The sequence below is a fragment of the Salvelinus fontinalis genome, unplaced genomic scaffold (assembly GCF_029448725.1).
Source record: "Salvelinus fontinalis isolate EN_2023a unplaced genomic scaffold, ASM2944872v1 scaffold_0061, whole genome shotgun sequence".
Lineage (NCBI taxonomy): Eukaryota > Metazoa > Chordata > Actinopteri > Salmoniformes > Salmonidae > Salvelinus > Salvelinus fontinalis.
In genome coordinates, this window is record NW_026600270.1 from 105,472 (window position 1) to 128,286 (window position 22,815).

Sequence of the window (22,815 nt, forward strand, 5' to 3'; positions counted from 1 at the left end):
GACAAGCCAGCACAGGTGTAACACATACTGACTAACGAGGTGACACCAATCAGTGCGTCCTACATGTTAACGAGTTATACGTGCTGACGAGCTATACGTCCTGATGAGCTATACGTGCTGACGAGCTACGAGCTATACGTGTTGACGAGCTATAGGTGCTGACGAGCTATACGTGCTGACGAGCTATAAGTGCTGACGAGCTACACGTGCTGAGCTACACGTGCTGACGAGCTATACGTGTTGACGAGCTATACGTGTTGACGAGCTATAGGTGCTGACATGCTGTACGTGCTGACGAGCTATAGGTGCTGACGAGCTATAGGTGCTGACGAGCTATAGGTGCTGACGAGCTATAGGTGCTGACGAGCTATAGGTGCTGACGAGCTATACGTGTTGACGAGCTATACGTGTTGACGAGCTATACGTGTTGACGAGCTATACGTGTTGACGAGCTATACGTCCTGACGAGCTATACGTCCTGACGAGCTATACGTCCTGACGAGCTATACGTGTTAACGAGCTATACGTCCTGACGAGCTATACGTGCTGACGAGCTATACGTGCTGACGAGCTATACGTGCTGACGAGCTATACGTGCTGACGAGCTATACGCGTTGACGAGCTATACGCGTTGACGAGCTATACGCGCTGACGAGCTATACGTCCTGACGAGCTATACGTGCTACGAGCTATACGTGTTGACGAGCTATACGTGCTGACGAGCTATACGTGCTGACGAGCTATACGTGCTGACGAGCTATACGTGCTGACGAGCTATACGTCCTGACGAGCTATACGTCCTGACGAGCTATACGTGCTGACGAGCTATGCGTGCTGACGAGCTATGCGTGCTGACGAGCTATGCGTGCTGACGAGCTATGCGTGCTGACGAGCTATGCGTGCTGACGAGCTATGCGTGCTGACGAGCTATGCGTGCTGACGAGCTATGCGTGCTGACGAGCTATGCGTGCTGACGAGCTATGCGTCCTGACGAGCTATACGTCCTGACGAGCTATACGTGCTAACGAGCTATACGTGCTAAAGTCCAACCTTGAAACATAAATGGAAAAACCAAAGACTGTAACACCTACCCCTTAGGACAACAAATATATTTTATATTTATGACTCAATTTATTAGGATTGTTAATAAAATTGATTATAGACCGATTTATTATACTGCGTCCATGTGTATAAGCTGCAAGTACGTTGAAATGAAATAGTTTTCTTTTATACTTTCAACTAAAACCAAACTTATATTGTACGACGGTCATAGTCTTATTTTCAACGACATTTTGCTAGGTGGGATATCCCCAATGTCACAGTTTTAACGTGTCCAAATCAATAGTCCAAATGCAGAAACAGTTTGTGATAAATTGAAAACCTAAACATAAAATGTACTATATACACAAACATCTGCCACAATAATCATATTACTTAAACAAGCACCTTATAAACTGCATAAGCACCAGAAACGCTGTTGTTTTGACAAGTAGCAATAAATCACTGATATTGATTAGGGGGGAAATCAGGTTGTACGTGCTGTTGAAACTAACACAACTAAAAAAACACATGGAAATGGGAGATATATTTTACCTCACTAGTTAGAGGACAACCTGCAGAAGACAGTCAGATACATTTTGGAGTGATGCATGTAAATGTAGGGGTCGCTAAACAAAGGAACGCAACACTTATGTCATCACTCATCGATATCATGTTGAAATCATTTGTGCAAGAGGAGGGAGATGAGGTTGCACATCCTGTTAAAACTAACAGCTCAAAAACCACACAGAATCTGGGAGTAATGTGTACATCCCTGGTTAGAAGACAATTTGTAGAAAATAGATCGCTACATTTTGAAGTGTTGCATTTTGATTTAAGTGGGTCACCAACGTGGGAAGTGTAACACAACTCTTTTTGTGTTAGTCACTTTTTGTTAAATCACAAAAATAGTACTCTTTCAATTCATACCCTGGATTTTCCCCCTGAGGCTAATATCCATATCATGTTGAAATCAATAGAACAGGGGACAAACATTTAGGGTTCTACATTGTGACATCATTAGAATACTCCTACTACAATGTTAAAACATTCTACATTGTGACATCATTAAAATATTCCTACTACAATGTTAAAACATTCTACATTGTGACATCATTAAAATACTCCTACTACAATGTTAAAACATTCTACATTGTGACATCATTAAAATACTCCTACTACAATGTTAAAACATTCTACATTGTGACATCATTAAAATACTCCTACTACAATGTTAAAACATTCTACATTGTGACATTAATTCATTGATATCATCAAACAACTCCATGTATTTTCTGATGTTTAATCAGAGATCTTTTATCAGTGTATCTCTTCCCACATTGATCACAGCACGGATTCTCTCCTGTGTGTGTTCTCTGGTGTACAGTTAGATAGCTTGATGTAGTAAAACTCTTCCCACATTGACCACAGCCATAAGGTTTCTCTCCTGTGTGTGTTCTCTGGTGTACAACAAGACGGCTAGGTCTAGTAAAAATCTTCCCACATTCATCACAGCTATACGATTTCTTTCCTGTGTGTCTTCTCTGGTGTAATATTAGGTTGAATACCAGAGGAAAACTCTTCCCACATTCATCACAGCTATACGATTTCTTTCCTGTGTGTGTTCTCTGGTGTAATATCAGGCCCCTTAGCTGAGTACAACTCTTCCCACATTGAGTACAGCTATAATATTTCTGTAATCCTGTGTGGATTATCTGATGAATTTTAATGCCTGCTGAGGAGGTGAATCTCTTCCCACAATCAGAGCAGCAGTGAGTTATCTTCCTTGTGGATCTCCGCAGATGTTTCTTGAGGTGTTCTGATGTGGAGAAACTCTTCTCTGCCCTGTCAGCATCATTAGGTTGTTGAGGCCCAACAGAGGATCCACAATAGTCCCGTCTCTCTCCTGTGTAAACAACAGTCAGACAGATGTTTAAAGGCCCACAACAGCAGAAATCCACTGTAAAAGTGATGCCAACAGCATAGCCATGATGTTGTACAATAATTGACACCTGTAATGAATGTAATGATTATTTGACATTTGTCTTAAAATGAGCAAGAATAGTCATATTTGCCTTGTTTTCACATTAGTAGTAACATCTAAGATTGTAGACTAGAAATAAGTTATTCATGTTGTTGAAACTCTAAGCAGTGTGACAGACGACTTTTGGGCTCCAATATAAGCCCCTTTCTGTGTTTAATAAAATTGCGGCATGAGGGCGATGCACACACAATTTGATTGCAGAAACACCTCCCTGCTAATGAGGAAACCACTAGTTATGGATGTAGTATATCTGCTAATGAGGAAACCACTAGTTATGGATGTAGTATATCTGGTAATGAGGAAACCACTAGTTATGGATGTAGTATATCTGCTAATGAGGAAACCACTAGTTATGGATGTAGTATATCTGCTAATGAGGAAACCACTAGTTATGGATGTAGTATATCTGCCTGGAGCAAAAATGGTGAGCAAAGCTTTTAGCTTTTCACAATGTATTCTGAATGTGAATGGGGGAAAACTCAGGGGAGTAACCTCCATTTCTAGGTTGCTTATTAGTGCATTTCACACTACTTTGGATTATAATTGTAAGGTTCGCTTGAATGTCCTGCTTAATATAATGGTTGATACAGTATTAAGAATTATGTGTAATTATTGAAGAACGGCGTTAATGACAGTATCCATTTGGGTGTCAATAAAGTTAATATTTTTTATTTAACTTTATTTAACCAGGTGGCAAGTTGAGAACAAGTTCTATTTTACAACTGCGACCTGGCCAAGATAAAGCAAAGCAGTGCGACAAAAAAACAACAGAGTTACACGTGGGATAAACAAACGTACAGTTAACAACACAATAGAAAAATCTATATACAGTGTGTGCAAATGGAGTACGGAGGTAAGGCAATAAATAGGCCTTAGTGGCAAAATAATTACAATTTAGCAAATTAACACTGGAGTGATAGATGTGCAGATGATGATGTGCAAGTAGAATTACTGGTGTGCAAAAGAGCAAAAAAAAAAAATTCATAAAACAATAGAGATGAGGTAGGTAGTTGGATGGGCTATTTACAGATGGGCTGTGTGCAGCTGCAGCGATAGGTAAGCTGCTCAGATAGTTGCTTCTTAAAGTTAGTGAGGGAGTTAAAGTTAGTGAAGTCTCCAACTTCAGCGATTTTTGCAATTCGTTCCAGTCATTGGCAGCAGAGAACTGTAAGGAAAGGCGGCCAAAGAAGGTGTTGGCTTTGGTGATGACCAGTGAGATATACCTCCTGGAGCGCGTGTTATGGGTGGGTGTTGCTATGGTGACCAGTGAGCTGAGTGAAGGCGGTCTAGCAAAGACTTATAGATGACCTGGCTTTGGCGACGAATATGTAGCGAGGGCCAGCCGACAAGAGCATACAGGTCGCAGTGGTGGGTGGTATATGGGGCTTTAGTGACAAAACGGATGGCACTGTGATAGACTGCATCCAGTTTGCTGAGTAGAGTGAAGGAGGCTATTTTGTAAATGACATCGCCGAAGTTAAGGATCGGTAGGATAGTCAGTTTTACGAGGGTATGTTTGGCAGCGTGAGTGAAGGAGGCTTTGTTGCGAAATAGGAAGCCGGTTCGAGATTTAATTTTGGATTGGAGATGCTAAATATTAGTCTGGAAGGAGAGTTTATAGTCTAACCAGACACCTAGGTATTGTAATTGTCCACATATTCTAAGTCAGAACCGTCCAAAGTAGTGATGCTAGTCGGGGGGATGTGGGCAGTGATCGGTTGTTGATTGATCGGTTGTTATTATCGGCTGTTGAGTCTGCCGATAAGAATACGGTGATTGACAGAGTCGAAAGCCTTGGCCAGGTCGATGAAGACGGCTGCACAGTACTGTCTTTAATCGATGGCGGTTATGATATCGTTTAGTACCTAGAGCGTGGCTGAGGTGCACCCGTGACCAGCTCGGAAACCAGATTGCACAGCGGAGAAGGTACAGTGGGATTCGAAATGGTCATTGATCTGGTTGTTAACTTGGCTTTCGAAGACTTTAGAAAGGCAGGGCAGGATGGATATAGGTCTGTAACATTTTGGGTCTAGAGTGTCACACCTTTTGAAGAGGGGGATGACCGCGGCAGCTTTCCAATCTTTAGGAATCTCGGATGATACGAAAGATAGGTTGAACAGACTAGTAATAGGGGTTGCCACAATGGCGGCAGATCATTCTAGAAAGAGAGGGTCTAGATTGTCTAGCCCAGCTGATTTGTACGTGTCCAGGTTTTGCAGCTCTTTCAGAACATCAGCTATCTGGATTTGGGTGAAGGAGAAGCTGGGGAGGCTTGGGGAAGTAGCTGCGGGGGGTGGGGAGCTGTTGGCCGGGGTTGGGGTAGCCAGCTGGTCCAGGTGCTATTTAAGAGTGTCTGGCCAGCCGTAGAGAAATGCTTATTGAAATTCTCGATTATCGTGGATTTATCGGTGGTGACAGTGTTTCCTAGCCTCAGTGCAGTGGGCAGCTGGGATGAGGTGCTCTTATTCTCCATGGACTTTACAGTGTCCCAGAACTTTTTGGAGTTAGAACTACAGGATGCAAATTTCTTTCTGAAAAAGCTAGCCTTTGCTTTCCTAACTGACTGTGTGTATTGGTTCCTGACTTCTCTGAAAAGATGCATATTGCGTGGACTATTCGATGCTAGTGCAGTACGCCACAGGATGTTTTTGTGCTGGTCGAGGGCAGTCAGGTCTGGAGTGAACCAAGGGCTATATCTGTTCTTAGTTCTACATTTTTTGAAAGGGGCATGCTTATTTAAGATGGTGCGGAAATTACTTTTAAAGAACAACCAGGCATCCTCTACTGACGGGATGAGGTCAAAATCCTTCCAAGATACCCGGGCCAGGTCGATTAGAAAGGCCTGCTTGCAGAAGTGTTTTAGGGAGCGTTTGACAGTGATGAGGGGTGATCGTTTGACCGCGGACCCATAACGGATGCAGGCAACGATCGCTGAGATCCTGATTGAAAACAGCAGAGGTGTATTTGGAGGGCAAGTTGGTCAGGATAATATCTATGAGGTGGCCATGTTAACAGATTTAGGGTTGTACCTGGTGGGTTCCTTGATAATTTGTGTGAGATTGAGGGCATCTAGCTTGGATTGTAGGACGGTCGGGGTGTTAAGCATATCCCAGGTTAGATCACCTAACAGAACGAACTCTGAAGATAGATGGGGGGCATTCAATTCACATATGGTGTCCAGGGCACAGCTGGGAGCTGAGGGGGGTCTGTAACAGGCGGCAACAGTGAGAGACGATTTTCTGGAGAGATTCATTTTTAAAATTAGAAGCTGTTTGGGCATAGACCTGGAAAGTATGACAGAACTTTGTAGGCCATCTCTGCAGTAGATTACAACTCCTCTCTTTTTGACAGTTCTATCTTGACGGGAAATGTTGTGGTTGAGGATAGAAATGTCAGAATTTTTGGTTGCCTTCCTAAGCCAGGATTCAGACACGGCAAGGACATCAAGGTTGGCGGAGTGTGCTAAAGCAGTGAGTAAAACAAACTTAGGGAGGAGGCTTCTGATGTTATCATGCATGAAACCAAGGCTTTTTTGATTACAGGAGTCAACAAATGCGAGTGCCTGGAGACACGCAGGGCCTTGGATAACCTCTACATCACCGACGAACAGAGGAGTAGGATGAGGGTACGGCTAAAGGCTATCAGAACTGGTCGCCTAGTGCGTTGGGAACAGAGAATGAAAGGAGCAGATTTCTGGGCGTGGTAGGATAGATTCAAGGCATAATGTACAGACAGGGATATGTTAGGGTGCGGGTACAGTGGAGGTAAATCTAGGCATTGAGTGACGATAAGAGAGGTTGCATCTCTGGAGGCACTAGTTATGCTAGGTGAGATCAGCGCATGTGTGGGAGGTGGGACGAAAGAGCTCTCTGAGCCATGTTGAGTGGGACTAGGGGCTCTGCAGTAAAATAAAACAATGATAACTACCCTAAACAACAGTATACAAGGCATGTTGACATTAGAGAGAGACAAAGCGAAGAATAAAGTAATCACAGGTGTTGATTGGGAGAGCTAGCTAAGACAACAGGTAAAATGGCAATGAATGGACAGAGAGGGTCAGTTAACTTCTTTGGTATAGGGGGCAGAATTTTCACTTTTGGATGAATTTCATGCCCATAGTGAACTGCCTCCTACTCTGTCCCACATGCTAATATATGCATATTATTATTACTATTGGATAGAAAACACTCTGAACTTTCTAAAACTGTTTAAATGATTTCTATGAGTATAACAGAACTCATATGGCAGGCAAAAACCTGAGAAAAAATCCAAACAGGAAGTGAAAATTCTGAGTGGTCGTTGTTAACTTCTTGAGAATACAGGGGGTGCTGTTTTCACATTAGCATAATTGCCTCTACAGATAAAACTGCCTCTTATTCAATTATTGCTGTTACTATATGCATATAACCATATGCCATTGGATAGAAAACAAGCTATGGTTTCTAAAACCGTTCCAATTTTGTCTCTGAGTCAAACACAGGTCATTTCACAGCACTTTCCCTGAGCCAGAAAAAGATTGCAAGATGTGTATGCTCGCTTCAAAGCTCTGCCTATATATGGTCACGCGACCTATGACCCGAAACACACTTCCTTCTTCTTCCTCTGGGTGTCTGGAAGACGTCAGAGGAGAAAGTTTTTGTTTATCTTGTACTGACGTGAAATAAGACCTATTTCTTTAGCGTGACCGACAACTTCCGGTTTCCTGAGATGCGCGTTTAGAGAAGCCATTGACTTTTGTTATGCTGACGTTACGGATGAAAACTATCTCCGTGTCAAAGTTTGTTTGATACATGTGACCATATCACCGTAATGTATGTTTTTTCAATATAGTTTAATCAGATTATTAGAATTTTTTCGGGAGTTTTGCCGTGTTCCGTTCTTTGAGTTTTTTAACTTTGGACAGGGGCCGTGCCAGTCGACCAGTACCCAGGCTAAATGAAGAGGGGAAGTTGCCATTGTGAATGGATTGAACGACTCATCAGGACTAAGGACACCTTGATCAACATTCTGATGAAAGACCAGCAATAGTAAGACCCAATTTACGATGTTATTTCATATATCTGTCGTGCATGTGAACTGGTCGCGCGCGTCCAGCTGGTTCTGGCTGGCCTGGTTATGCTAATTTAGCGCTACATTTTGTTTTCGCTATAAAACATTTAAAAAATCTGAAATATTGTTTGGATTCACCAGATGTTGGGCTTTCAATGTCTGTACGCTGTGTATTTTTTCTGAAATGTTTTAAGACAAGTAATTAGTTATATAACGTTGGTCTCTGTAATTGTTCTAGCTGCATCAGCACTATATCAGATTGCAGCTGCAATGTAGAACTGTGATTTATACCTGAAAAATGCACATTTAAAAAAAAAAAACTATGCTATACCATAAATATGTTATCAGACTGTCATCTTAAGAATTTTTTTGTTGGTTAGTGGCTATCAATATCTTAGTTTAGCCGAATTGGTGATAGCACCTGATGGAGTAAGAAACTGTTGGAGTAAGAAAATGGTGTCATTTTGCTAACGTGTTTAGCTAATAGATTTACATATTGTGTCTTCCCTGTAAAACATTTAAAAAATCTGAAATGGTGGTTTTATTCACAAGATCTGTGTCTTTCATTGGGTGTCTTGGACTTGTGATTTAATGATATTTAGATGCTACTATTTAATTGTGACGCTATGCTAGCGATGCTAATCAGTGTGGGGGGTGTGGGGGGTGCTCCCGGATCCGGGTTAGGTACTCTGTAGAGGTTAAAGTCATCGCCTATTCAATTCCCTGTAATATATGGATTTGTTTGCACTTCATACACCTTCCACTAGATGTCAACAGTCAGTAGAACGTGAAATTAAGCTTATGCTGTGTTGTGGGACCGGATGGGAGGGGAATGAGTCAGTGGTCTGGCAGATTGCCAGTTCCTGGTCACGTGCTTTCCTCATTATATCGTCTTGCGTTCCATTACTTCTAGAGACTGAAAAGAATTCTCCGGTCCTTATTAGATATAAATGATAACAACATCCTGAAGATTGATTCGACCTGGAATATGACTTTTTGAAGTTTTCGTCCGAGTTCGCCTGGACCGGCGCCAGCGTTTGGACACGAACTAAACGTGCTAGCAAAATTTGCTAATTGGACACTAGTAATGGACATTATCGAACAAAACAACGATTTATTGTGGAACAAGGATTACTGGCACTGCATTCTGATGAAAGGTCATCAAAGGTAAGCGAATATTTATGATGTAATTTCGTATTTCTTTTGACTCCAACATGGCGGAGAAATGTTGTGTATTTCTGAGCGCCGTCTTATTATTGCAGTTTTTTTTTTAAATTCGACAGAGCGGTTGCATTAAGAACAAGTGTATCTTTAATTCAGTGTAAAATTCAGTGTGTCTTTCATCAAAGTTTATGAGTATTTCTGTTATTTGACGTGGCTCTCTGTAATTACTCCGGATATTTTGGAGGCATTTCTGAACATGGTGCCAATGTAAACCGAGATTTGTGGATATAAATATGCACATTATCGAACAAAACATAAATGTATTGTGTAACATGATGTCATATGAGTGTCATCTGATGAAGATATTCAATGGTTAGTGATTAATTTTATCTCCATTTCTGGATTTTGTTGGGAAAATGGCTGTGTTTTTCTGTGGCTATGTAGTGCGCTAACATAATTGTTTGGTGTGCTTTCGCCGTAAATCCTTTTTGAAATCAGACATGATGGCTGGATTAACAACATGTGTAGCTTTAATTTGGTGTCTTTCATGTGTGATTTCATGAAAGATTGATTTTTATAGTAATATATTTGAATTTGGAGTGCTACATTTTTTCTGGATTTTGGGACGTTAGCGTCCCACATATCCTAGAGAAGTTAACTACACACAAGGCCTGAGAACGAGGCTACTAGCTAAGACAACAACGGGTAAGACAACAGTTCATCAGCTAAGACAACAACAGGTACAATGGAGATGAATGGGCAGAGAGGGTCAGTTAACTACACACTGGGCCTGAGTTCGAGGCTGGGGCCGACAGATAAACAAAATGGAGACACGTGATTAATGAACAATCCAGCATCATCAGCTATGTAGCCAAGTGATCATAGGGTCCAGAGAACAGGAATATATGAAACAGGGAAGCCGCTAGGTAGTCGTTACTACGCTAGCCGGGAGATGCGCCTAGCTCGAGGCTAACTGATGCTAGCTTCGGGACAAGGGCATTAGTCACTATAGCCACTCCGGTGCAAAGGTCCAGAGCTTACGGCAGGAATCCGGTGATGTAGTGGCTTCTAGTCGTCTTAGTGAAGAGTCTGAGAGTCATCAGCTGTGTAGCCGAGTGATCATAGGGTCCACTGAGCAGGCCGGGAGATGGTCCAGAGCTTACGGCAGGAATACGGTGATGTAGTGGAGAAAATCAGTCCGATATGCTCAGGGTTGATATCGCGCTGTGCAGACTGGCAGGTGTTATCCAGGCTAAAAGCGACTGGTGTCTGAGCTAAAAAGGCAAAGGCCACTAGCAGTGGCTAACAATGACTAAATAGCTAGTAGCTCATTAGCTGGTTAGCTTCTGATGGCTAGGTTCTGAGGGAGGTTCTAGCTATAAGGTCTAAAAAATAGCAGATCCATATCACATTGGGTGAGGCGGGTTGCCGGAAGGTATATTTAATTTAAACATGGAAAAAGAGATTGAAATATTTTGCAATATATACAAAAAGTGACAAAAAAAACATAACATTTACAACAACAAACACGTCTGCTACGCCAGTTAAAAAACAATGGATATAGCAAACTCTGAAATGACTTAGCATTTCTGTGCCCATAAACTTTTTCCCCAGCGTAACATAAGGAGCCACTAAATAATACGTAGTTCGAGTGCATTTCAGAATACAAAAAAACTGTCCCACAGCAAGATCCCTTATTTAAGTTGAAGTTCATCATATGACAAGCGTAACGTTATGACTATAACTACTGATCCCTGAAGGAGGGAAACTAGGTACAACATACTATTCAATTCACGCCTCGCTGGAAGCCCCACCTTCCACAGGTGATGAGTGTGAGGCTCGGGTTTATTCCTTAAATTTAACACCACTCTTCACAGACCCAGGAAGGGGTGTGGCCAAACAGGTGTTGCGCCTCGTTTCCCTCCTTCAGGGAAAACTAGGTATAGTGTTAGGTTCAAATTTTTCAGAGTAAACAACTCACGGACACTGGAGAAGCTTAACCAAGTTTAATTCTTCCCAAAGGGTCGTTACAGCCATAGTTCAGACAAAAACATGTTCTCACCATCACAAGTATATACACCCCACTTTGGACACCCCTCTTTCTCTCCAATCCTTAAATCTTCTGGGTCGACAGGAAGAGGGTAACAGGATACTAAACCCTTATTACTCCCTTCAGGGGATCTGACCTGACCTCAACACCCTCCTTTGCCTAATCCACAGATGTACATCCGCTTCCCCTAAAGCAATCCTGTGATCTCCTCCCGTCCAACCAGCACATTCCACAGCCACTCTGTCTTTCTACAGATCTCACTCCTTTATATACTCTGCGTCTGATCTATCATGTCTTTAATATCTCAATGTTCAAAGTTTAGCCCGAATCCAGTCATAAAGTTACACTCCCTTTCAGTCGGTCAACTTCGGTTAAACATACTATGGGAAAATACAATCATTCCCCATGCCGACCCAAACGAATACTAAATGAAACGGCCCCTGGCAGACCACCCAGACCTTACTTCGCAAGATTTTTCAATTTATTAATTGTATTTTGTTTGAAACACTCCTGTCAATATTGAGTAAGGACACACACCCAATTACGCATATAGAAGTAAGACTAGTCTACCTGTCCCGAGCACTAATGTAGATCTATAAATGTGCCCATTTGGGGATGTCTGATAGTATTTCTGATTGTCTTAACGCACCACCACTAATGAGTTGTGGAGCTTCTCAAAGTAATGTTTTATTCACCTCAAACAGCAAGTAAACAAAGTCTAATCAAAATCAATAGCGAATGACAATAGTTCCTCAAAGTATTTTCGTAAAATATTTCCAGCTCTATTCCTTTCAATAACCACTCGGCACGAAAGGGAACAATGTAATGCACTGATCCAGTGGAAATGTCAAAATACCTGATTTACTTCTTATCCCTTTCACAAATAGCCTACAGCTGTGTCAGTCGAGAACTCACTGGCAGGGGAAACAATGTTGCAAGCTTGCTATCTAGAGTTTTGGGCCGACCCAGTTGAAAGTTGATCCAATGTTTCCAGTTCGTTGCAGACAGGACATGTGTAGCCAATGAGATTTATATGATATTTATTTATCAGGATATTTTATTCATGCAGGCTGCAATGTTAGCATTTTTTAGCTTTATGTAGGTTATTTTTTTTAAACTTAGCAAGGGCAATAAAAATGTTTCGTTATAATTTTTATTTATATAGAATGTAGATTAACCACAGAGAATGATGTTGAGATAAAGACTCTTATAATTATTATTACTATTATAAATTAAATGAAACTGTTCCAATAAAATGTGAATATGAAAATCCTAACTGGCACCAGATCAGTAAAAATGGTCAGATAACTTGGCACCAAAGGGAAAAGGTTGGCGACTGCTGGTGTAATCTATTACCAGAAACTATAGGAGCATAACGACTGCTGGTGTAATCTATTACCAGCAACTATAGGAGCATAACGACTGCTGGTGTAATCTATTACCAGAAACTATAGGAGCATAACGACTGCTGGTGTAATCTATTACCAGAAACTATAGGAGCATAACGACTGCTGGTGTAGTCTATTACCAGAAACTATAGGAGCATAACGACTGCTGGTGTAGTCTATTACCAGAAACTATAGGAGCATAACGACTGCTGATGTAGCCTATTACCAGAAACTGTAGGAGCATAACGACTGCTGGTGTAGCCTATTACCAGAAACTATAGGAGCATAACGACTGCTGGTGTAGTCTATTACCAGAAACTATAGGAGCATAACGACAGCTGGTGTAGCCTATTACCAGAAACTATAGGAGCATAACGACTGCTGGTGTAGTCTATTACCAGAAACTATAGGAGCATAACGACTGCTGGTGTAGCCCATTACCAGAAACTATAGGAGCATAACGACTGCTGGTGTAGCCTATTACCAGAAACTATAGGAGCATAATGACTGCTGGTCTTGTCTATTACCAGAAACTATAGGAGCATAACGACTGCTGGTGTAGCCTACTACCAGAAACTATAGGAGCATAATGACTGCTGGTGTAGCCTATTACCAGAAACTATAGGAGCATAACGACTGCTGGTGTAGCCTATTACCAGAACCTATAGGAGCATAATGACTGCTGGTGCAGCCTATTATCAGAAACTATAGGAGCATAACATCAGAATTTACGAAGGCCAGCAGCAGCGGGAGGAGTAGGCTAAGGAAGAGGTTTTTCTGATGGTTAGGCTATCTTGTTTCAGAGGGGTGTCATCAATAGCCCATAATGACAAAGTGAAAACAGGTAAAAAACAGAAATACATTATTTACTTAATTATTCAGACTGCTATCAGACTTTTTATTTGTTGGCTTTATGTAGGCTATTTTTTACATAGTTGGCAATAAAAGTTACTTTTAGATTTGTATAATTTTCATTTAGATAGAATGTAGATTAATCACAGACAATGATTTTGAGATACTATTATAAATTAAACTGTTTCAGTAAAATGTGAATATGAAAATCATAACTGGCACCAGATCAGTAGAAATGGTAAGATACATTTGCACTCCAAATGTAGGTTGCTGACTGCTTGTGTAGCCTATTACCAGCAACGTCAGAATGTATGAAGGCCAGCAGGAGGAGGTGGTTCAGGAAGAGTTTCTTCTCTTCTGGTTGGGCGATATTGATGTAATGGCATGAAAATAAATGCTGAATATTATACAATGACTTATCAAGAGCTCTAACAATTTGACCCCACAGGAAATATTCACTGACAATTCTAGAATATACTATATAGCCTAGAAACCTGGTTAAACTATCATTATGACATCATGGATGAATTCTAGAATATACTATATAGCCTAGAACCCTGGTTAAACTATCATTATGACATCATGGATGAATTCTAGAATATACTATATATCCTAGAAACCTGGTTAAACTATCATTATGACATCATGGATGAATTCTAGAATATACTATATATCCTAGAAACCTGGTTAAACTATAATTTTGACCTCATGGATGGCCAGTCCTTGTATTCATAGTGTAGTGAATTCATGGGGTAGCCCTGATCTGAACTCAAACCTGGGTCTAGTGACCGTCAAGCCAACACCTTATAACTGTTACACCAAGATGTCAGAACTTCTTGAAGAGGTCCCTAGGTTTTGGGTTACGGTTGCTACAATAGCTTTCTCTATGAATTTGAGTGGTTACATTTCTCCAGACCCCATCCCTCAGCTGTTTACCAAATCAAGTCTCTGGGCAGCCATTTTGTTTCTGTTTAAATCCTAGGTTGTCCCTTCAAAAAAGCCACACAACAACCATTCTGCAGTTCAAACAATAACAAAGCTGTAATTCCACCACTGTATTGGTAATAAGATGATGGGGTTGGAGAAATGTAACTACTCTCAAATTCATAGACAGACCTATGGATGAAAGGACTGACCATCCATAATATCAACATTATAGTTTTAACCATGTTGAGGCTATACAGTGTTGATTTACATTGTTTCTAAACATTGGAGTAAAAAAAAGCTTATTTGGGGTTCTGATGGGGTACAACAGTTGAACTAAGCTCATGAGGCATGTGTTATATTCTTCAATAATCAATGGCTATAAATAAATAATTTATAAGTCCAAATATGGATGTAGCAATTGCAGATTTCCCATTTAACACCAAACATCAGTTCAACAACTGCAGAGTTTATGCCTCTGTTTTTAAGACAGTACTTACTAGTGTTAACCAGGGCCCGTTCATCATTAGAACCATTGGATGCCTTAAGATGCCTTTGGGAAACCGAGCCCAGATATCCATTTTCCTCCTCCTCATTTTTCGATGTGACAGTCATCTCCTCCTCCTCCTCCTCCTCCTCTTTCACTCCAAAAACTGCATCCTCCTCTGTCTCTTCCTCCTCTTCTTTCACTGTAACATCCTCCTCTTTAACTCTGAACGAGTCTTCCTCTTCTTTCTCTGTAACGTCTTTCTCTTCTTCTTTCACGGTAACAGCCTCACTCTCTACTTGTTTTTGTATTGTAACATCCTTCTCTTCCTCCTCCGCTTTCACTTCTTGAACAGGAGAGTTGCTTAGTGACCGCATGGTCAGGGATGTTAGCTAGCTCGGCTAATGCTAACTTAAGCAGCCCGCTAGCTGACCAAAAACAACAAAGTAAATATGAAATTAAATCGGATAATTAACTAGACACCAGACGTGGGTTTAAAACAAAGTGACTAATATACACTAAAGCGTCTAAAGAGCTTTATTGTTTAGGCTATTTTGTCTAGCAAGCTACCGAGGTGTCTGACTAACTTTTGCTGCTGGTGAAAGAAGTGTTCCGTCCACTAGATTATACGTCACACTAACAGCATTGCCTTGAAGTCGCAGACCGCCATCTGTTTACTGGAGTGGGAAACGTAGTTGAATAAAACGTATATTTAAAATGTGCAGACAAGTTCAATGTAGGAAGCATGAATTTTTGGTCCCGGGGATAGAAATGTATAAAGTTGACATTACATCGTACATTAGCAAATTATGTTTTAGTAACTACTGTTGTTGGTTTGGCATCAAATAAGCCTCTCTTTATATGTTATTTGCTGAATCTCAGTTTTCCATGTGGGTTTTATGCTAAAGTTCCCTCTTTCAAGTTGGTAGCTGTAAGAAATTGTATTAGATATTGGTAACTTGTTTTAACAACTTCTCAACATTACCTATAAGTTGACACAACATACACACCCCCTCTTTCTCTTGGACATATGCTGGACACATAGGACATATACACGGCACCCACAATTCCCCTCCCCCATGACAATCACACAGACACACCCAACCCATGGTTGGACCTCAGGACAAAGAACTCTCAGGAACCAATGGAACGTGGACACCAGGCCTGATCAGGACTACCCAAGACCCAGATCGACCAACTGGAAGGCCGGACTCGCAGATCTACCTACTTTGCTTGTTGTCTATATAGTACTGAACATTTCTGGAAACTGCCTCTTTTCCGGACGATTCACTAGGAGTCAGATTGAAAGAGCCTTGCTGCAAGATTTTACTAAGATATCTTTACATGTAATTAAACGGCCTTATTATATAATTATCCACCTCGTCCTATTGTCTCCTCTTGTTCTCCTGTCAACAGTAAACGTTTTACTAACATAGCTAACTGGAAAATCTAATCAAATCAAAAATCTAATGTTATTGGTCACGTACACATGGTTAGCAGATGTTAATGCGAGTGTAGCGAAATGCTTGTGCTTCTAGTTCTGACAGTGCGGTAATATCTAACACTTCCGGGTTGGAGGGAGTAGTCGCATTCCGCTTCGCTCCACAGGTAGTATTACCATTTCATTTTCATTTTCATTTTCATTACAGTACAACGGTTTGATTTGTTTGATCTTAGCTAGCTACATAGCCGTCTTTGTATCAAACATAATTGTGTAGTTATTGAGGTTCGCTAGCCAGCTATTTTCGTCCTAACGTAACGTAACGTAGTCAACACTGCTAGCTAGCCAGCTAGCCACCGAATAGCAGCACTGTAGAAACGATTGCATTACAACGGAACGACTTGATTAGTGTAGTGTTAGCTAGCTACACAGTTGTCTTTGCTATCTTTGATTTGTTTGATCTTAGCTAGCTACTTAGCTAGCTACATAGCCGTCTTTGAATCAAAGATAATTGTGTAGTTATTGAGGTTCGCTAGCCAGCTATTTTCGTCCTAACGTAGCGTAACGTAGTCAACCCTTGCTAGCTAGCCAGCTAGCCACCGAATAGCAGCACTGTAGAAACGATTACATTACAACGGAACGACTTGATTAGTGTAGTGTTAGCTAGCTACATAGTTGTCTTTGCTATCTTTGTATCTAAGATAATTGTGTAGTTTTGAGTAATTATCGGTTAACTAGCCAGCTATTTTCGTCCGCCGCGCTGCCGTTCTCCTACCTAGCCAACACTGCTAGCTAACACTGCTAGCTAGCCAACTTCTACCGAATAGCAGCACTGTAGAAACTTACATTACAACGGAACGACTTGATTAGCGTAGTGTTAGCTAGCTACATAGTTGTCTTTGCTGTCCTTGTATCCAAGATAATTGTGTAGTTTAGAGAAATTTAGAGAAATTGTCGAGGTTACCTAGCCAGCTACACCTTCAACAACGCAGCCACTGCTAGCCAGCCTACTTCACCAGCCAGCAGTAATATATCATTTTAGTCAATAAGATTGATATTTTTTTTTTGCAACGTAAGCTTAACTTTCTGAACATTCGAGACGTGTAGTCCACTTGTCATTCTAATCTCCTTTGCATTAGCGTAGCCTCTTCTGTAGCCTGTCAACTATGTGTCTGTCTATCCCTGTTCTCTCCTCTCTGCACAGACCATACAAACGCTTCACACCGCGTGGCCGCGGCCACCCTAACCTGGTGGTCCCAGCCCGCACGACCCACGTGGAGTTCCAGGTCTCCGGTAGCCTCTGGAACTGCCGATCTGCGGCCAACAAGGCAGAGCTCATCTCAGCCTATGCTTCCCTCCAGTCCCTCGACTTCTTGGCACTGACGGAAACATGGCTCACCACAGATAACACTGCTACTCCTACTGCTCTCTCTTCGTCTGCCCACGTGTTCTCGCACACCCCGAGAGCTTCTGGTCAGCGGGGTGGTGGCACCGGGATCCTCATCTCTCCCAAGTGGTCATTCTCTCTTTCTCCCCTTACCCATCTGTCTATCGCCTCCTTTGAATTCCATGCTGTCACAGTTACCAGCCCTTTCAAGCTTAACATCCTTATCATTTATCGCCCTCCAGGTTCCCTCGGAGAGTTCATCAATGAGCTTGATGCCTTGATAAGCTCCTTTCCTGAGGACGGCTCACCTCTCACAGTTCTGGGTGACTTTAACCTCCCCACGTCTACCTTTGACTCATTCCTCTCCGCCTCCTTCTTTCCACTCCTCTCCTCTTTTGACCTCACCCTCTCACCTTCCCCCCCTACTCACAAGGCAGGCAATACGCTTGACCTCATCTTTACCAGATGCTGTTCTTCCACTAACCTCATTGCAACTCCCCTCCAAGTCTCCGACCACTACCTTGTATCCTTTTCCCTCTCGCTCTCATCCAACACTTCCCACACTGCCCCTACTCGGATGGTATCGCGCCGTCCCAACCTTCGCTCTCTCTCCCCCGCTACTCTCTCCTCTTCCATCCTATCATCTCTTCCCTCTGCTCAAACCTTCTCCAACCTATCTCCTGATTCTGCCTCCTCAACCCTCCTCTCCTCCCTTTCTGCATCCTTTGACTCTCTATGTCCCCTATCCTCCAGGCCGGCTCGGTCCTCCCCTCCCGCTCCGTGGCTCGACGACTCATTGCGAGCTCACAGAACAGGGCTCCGGGCAGCCGAGCGGAAATGGAGGAAAACTCGCCTCCCTGCGGACCTGGCATCCTTTCACTCCCTCCTCTCTACATTTTCCTCTTCTGTCTCTGCTGCTAAAGCCACTTTCTACCACTCTAAATTCCAAGCATCTGCCTCTAACCCTAGGAAGCTCTTTGCCACCTTCTCCTCCCTCCTGAATCCACCCCCCCCCCCTCCTCCCTCTCTGCAGATGACCTCGTCAACCATTTCGAAATGAAGATCGACGACATCCGATCCTCGTTTGCTAAGTCAAACGACACCGCTGGTTCTGCTCACACTGCTCTACCCTGTGCTCTGACCTCTTTCTCCCCTCTCTCTCCAGATGAAATCTCGCATCTTGTGACGGCCGGCCGCCCAACAACCTGCCCGCTTGACCCTATCCCCTCCTCTCTCCAGACCATTTCCGGAGAACTTCTCCCTTACCTCACCTCGCTCATCAACTCATCCTTGACCGCTGGCTACGTCCCTTCCGTCTTCAAGAGAGCGAGAGTTGCACCCCTTCTGAAAAAACCTACACTCGATCCCTCCGATGTCAACAACTACAGACCAGTATCCCTTCTTTCTTTTCTCTCCAAAACTCTTGAACGTGCCGTCCTTGGCCAGCTCTCCTGCTATCTCTCTCAGAATGACCTTCTTGATCCAAATCAGTCAGGTTTCAAGACTAGTCACTCAACTAAGACTGCTCTTCTCTGTATCTATGAGGCGCTCCGCACTGCTAAAGCTAACTCTCTCTCCTCTGCTCTCATCCTTCTAGACCTATCGGCTGCCTTCGATACTGTGAACCATCAGATCCTCCTCTCCACCCTCTCCGAGTTGGGCATCTCCGGCGCGGCCCACGCTTGGATTGCGTCCTACCTGACAGGTCGCTCCTACCAGGTGGCGTGGCGAGAATCTGTCTCCTCACCACGCGCTCTCACCACCGGTGTCCCCCAGGGCTCTGTTCTAGGCCCTCTCCTATTCTCGCTATACACCAAGTCACTTGGCTCTGTCATAACCTCACATGGTCTCTCCTATCATTGCTATGCAGACGACACACAATTAATCTTCTCCTTTCCCCCTTCTGATGACCAGGTGGCGAATCGCATCTCTGCATGTCTGGCAGACATATCAGTGTGGATGACGGATCACCACCTCAAGCTGAACCTCGGCAAGACGGAGCTGCTCTTCCTCCCGGGGAAGGACTGCCCGTTCCATGATCTCGCCATCACGGTTGACAACTCCATTGTGTCCTCCTCCCAGAGCGCTAAGAACCTTGGCGTGATCCTGGACAACACCCTGTCGTTCTCAACTAACATCAAGGCGGTGGTCCGTTCCTGTAGGTTCATGCTCTACAACATCCGCAGAGTACGACCCTGCCTCACACAGGAAGCGGCGCAGGTCCTAATCCAGGCACTTGTCATCTCCCGTCTGGATTACTGCAACTCGCTATTGGCTGGGCTCCCTGCCTGTGCCATTAAACCCCTACAACTCATCCAGAACGCCGCAGCCCGTCTGGTGTTCAACCTTCCCAAGTTCTCTCACGTCACCCCGCTCCTCCGCTCTCTCCACTGGCTTCCAGTTGAAGCTCGCATCCGCTACAAGACCATGGTGCTTGCCTACGGAGCTGTGAGGGGAACGGCACCTCAGTACCTTCAGGCTCTGATCAGGCCCTACACCCAAACAAGGGCACTGCGTTCATCCACCTCTGGCCTGCTCGCCTCCCTACCACTGAGGAAGTACAGTTCCCGCTCAGCCCAGTCAAAACTGTTCGCTGCTCTGGCACCCCAATGGTGGAACAAACTCCCTCACGACGCCAGGACAGCGGAGTCAATCACCACCTTCCGGAGACACCTGAAACCCCACCTCTTTAAGGAATACCTAGGATAGGATAAAGCAATCCTTCTGACCCCCCCCCCCCCCCTTAAAAGATTTAGATGCACTATTGTAAAGTGGCTGTTCCACTGGATGTCATAAGGTGAATGCACCAATTTGTAAGTCGCTCTGGATAAGAGCGTCTGCTAAATGACTTAAATGTAATGTAAATGTAAGTAATCTAACAATTCCCCAACAACTACCTAATACACACAAATCTAAAGGGGTGAATGAGAATATGTACATATAAGTATATGGATGAGCGATGGACGAGGGGCAGTGGCGGACTGGCCGTAGGGAGCAGCAGGAAATTTCCCGGTGGCCTGAGGGTAGTTTTGGCCTGCCGTGAATAGTCAACTTGACCAGTGATGATATAGCAAGCAGGAATGAGTTGACGGAGAATCCACGCATCAGGCGCGAACCTCACTATCTCGCTGCAGTGTCCCTGCGCAAAAAATTACATCAGGTCTCTCCGCGACGCACATAGCAACCGTCTACCTGCTTCTCTAGCGATAACATTTTAAACAAGTCACAAGGCGAAATGGACGGTCAGAAAAGGAAAGGTGGAGCAGAGAGGGAGAGAATAAAAAAAGAGAAAGACCCTTGCCACAGACGCAGCTAAATGCTACAAAATAAGCAACATATTCGCCAGTAAGGGACCAGGTCAGTCAAAAACACACACACTGATACACACACACGACACCCAGCATGGCTAGCTAAGTAGCCTAGCTAGTAATAGTGACACAGCGGCCGGTAGGCTAAACAGTTTGCACGTCTTACGTCTTCGTGGAGGAATTATATTATAGCAAGGAGTGCAACATAGAGATCAGAATATGACATTGAAGGCAATATGTTTCAACTAATAGTAAACCTAGACTATGGACTTGTCGGCATTCGGTCATGACTCCTGCCACATAAGCTGGGGAAAGTGCACATACACTGTACAGCGAAACAGGCTACAGTAACGTAACCATAATACATCCATGAACGTAACACAGTAGCCTGTGTGACACAGCACAGGAAATGACTAAGATCATTAGCGCCATTAGTACCAGCATTACAAGTTACTATAATATACAGCTCTGGGTTAAATTAACAGACCACTCCAAATTAACAGACTACTCCAAATTAACAGACCACTCCAAATTAACAGACTACTCCAAATTAACAGACCACTCCAAATTAACAGACCCACTCCAAATTAACAGACCCACTCCAAATTAACAGACCCACTCCAAATTAACAGACCCACTCCAAATTAACAGACCCACTCCAAATTAACAGACCCACTCCAAATTAACAGACCCACTCCAAATTAACAGACCACTCCAAATTTACAGACTACTCCAAATAGTAGTGGAGATGGTGGTCAGTTCAGAGTCAGACTCAGAGCAGGAACCTTCAGGTGCTCCTGCAGAACTGGAGATGGTGGTCAGTTCAGAGTCAGACTCAGAGCAGGAACCTTCAGGTACAACTTCAGAACTGGAGATGGTGGTCAGTTCAGAGTCAGACTCAGAGCAGGAACCTTCAGGTACAACTTCAGAGCACAAACCTAAACAAAAAAAAACAACCCCTCAAAGAGTCATTCCCAATGTATTCCACTCCAAAGATGGAACAAACAGAAAATGGCTGACCTACAACGAAGTAACTCACTCCTTGTTCTGCTCAGTATGTCTTGCATTCGCAAAACCTTCAGCCAGTGATAGATACATTTATCAACAGAAGGCCTGGAAACATGTCCATCAGAGAGTACAGGGACATGAGAGAAGCAAGACCCATAGAGAAAGTGCAGAAGCCTTTTTCCTCAGAGCCAGCAAAGCAGACATCCGTAACCCTTCTGAGTGATAATGTCAGTTCAACGAGACCAGGTCAGAAAGAGGAGGCAGGTCATGGAACATGTGATTAATGTAGTTAAAGTTATTGGTAAATGTGGGCGTAGCTACAGAGGACACAGACACAAAGCTGCATATAACGTGGAAAACATGGCCGTCAATCACGACAAGTTTCTTGAGCTCATATTGTTGCTAAGCAAATATGATGTCTGCCTACAAGAGCATGTTAGTGGAGCATTGAGAAGAGCAAGAAGCAGATGGGAAGTAAAGGAAGAGGGTCCTTGGTAACTATGACGTCCAAAACAACAGCAAATAAAGTCATTGAAGTCGTCAGAATGTTGATTCAGCAGACAGTTGCTGTTGAAGTGAGAAAGGCAGGGATGTTCTCGATACGAATGGACACAACACAGGATTTAACATCCAAAGACCAGTGTGTAGTAGTTCTGCGATATGTCACTGATGTTG

At 43.2% G+C, this 22,815-nt stretch overlaps 2 protein-coding genes across 2 annotated transcripts in view; both read right to left on the reverse strand.

The window, feature by feature from the left end:
• The window catches only part of LOC129842686 (zinc finger protein 180-like), a 156,396-nt gene that overhangs the window by 78,858 nt on the left and 54,723 nt on the right, over positions 1 to 22,815 (reverse strand). The window lies entirely within an intron of this gene.
• LOC129842697 (zinc finger protein with KRAB and SCAN domains 8-like) lies at positions 1,110 to 15,623 on the reverse strand. The gene is made up of 2 exons (XM_055911325.1): positions 15,010 to 15,623; positions 1,110 to 2,944 (listed from the first exon to the last, which is right to left on the reverse strand). Exons 1-2 carry the CDS (start codon positions 15,371 to 15,373, stop codon positions 2,313 to 2,315), a joined length of 996 nt encoding a protein of 331 aa, XP_055767300.1. The 5' UTR covers positions 15,374 to 15,623; the 3' UTR covers positions 1,110 to 2,312.

Bases quoted from the DNA above. Each gene is read 5' to 3' on its own strand.
- LOC129842697 (XM_055911325.1), bottom strand. From the start codon at position 15,373: ATGCGGTCACTAAGCAACTCTCCTGTTCAAGAAGTGAAAGCGGAGGAG. The intron at 2,945-15,009 runs GTAAGTACTGTC...TTGTTTACACAG, and splicing joins ACGGGCCCTGGTTAACACTA to GAGAGAGACGGGACTATTGT.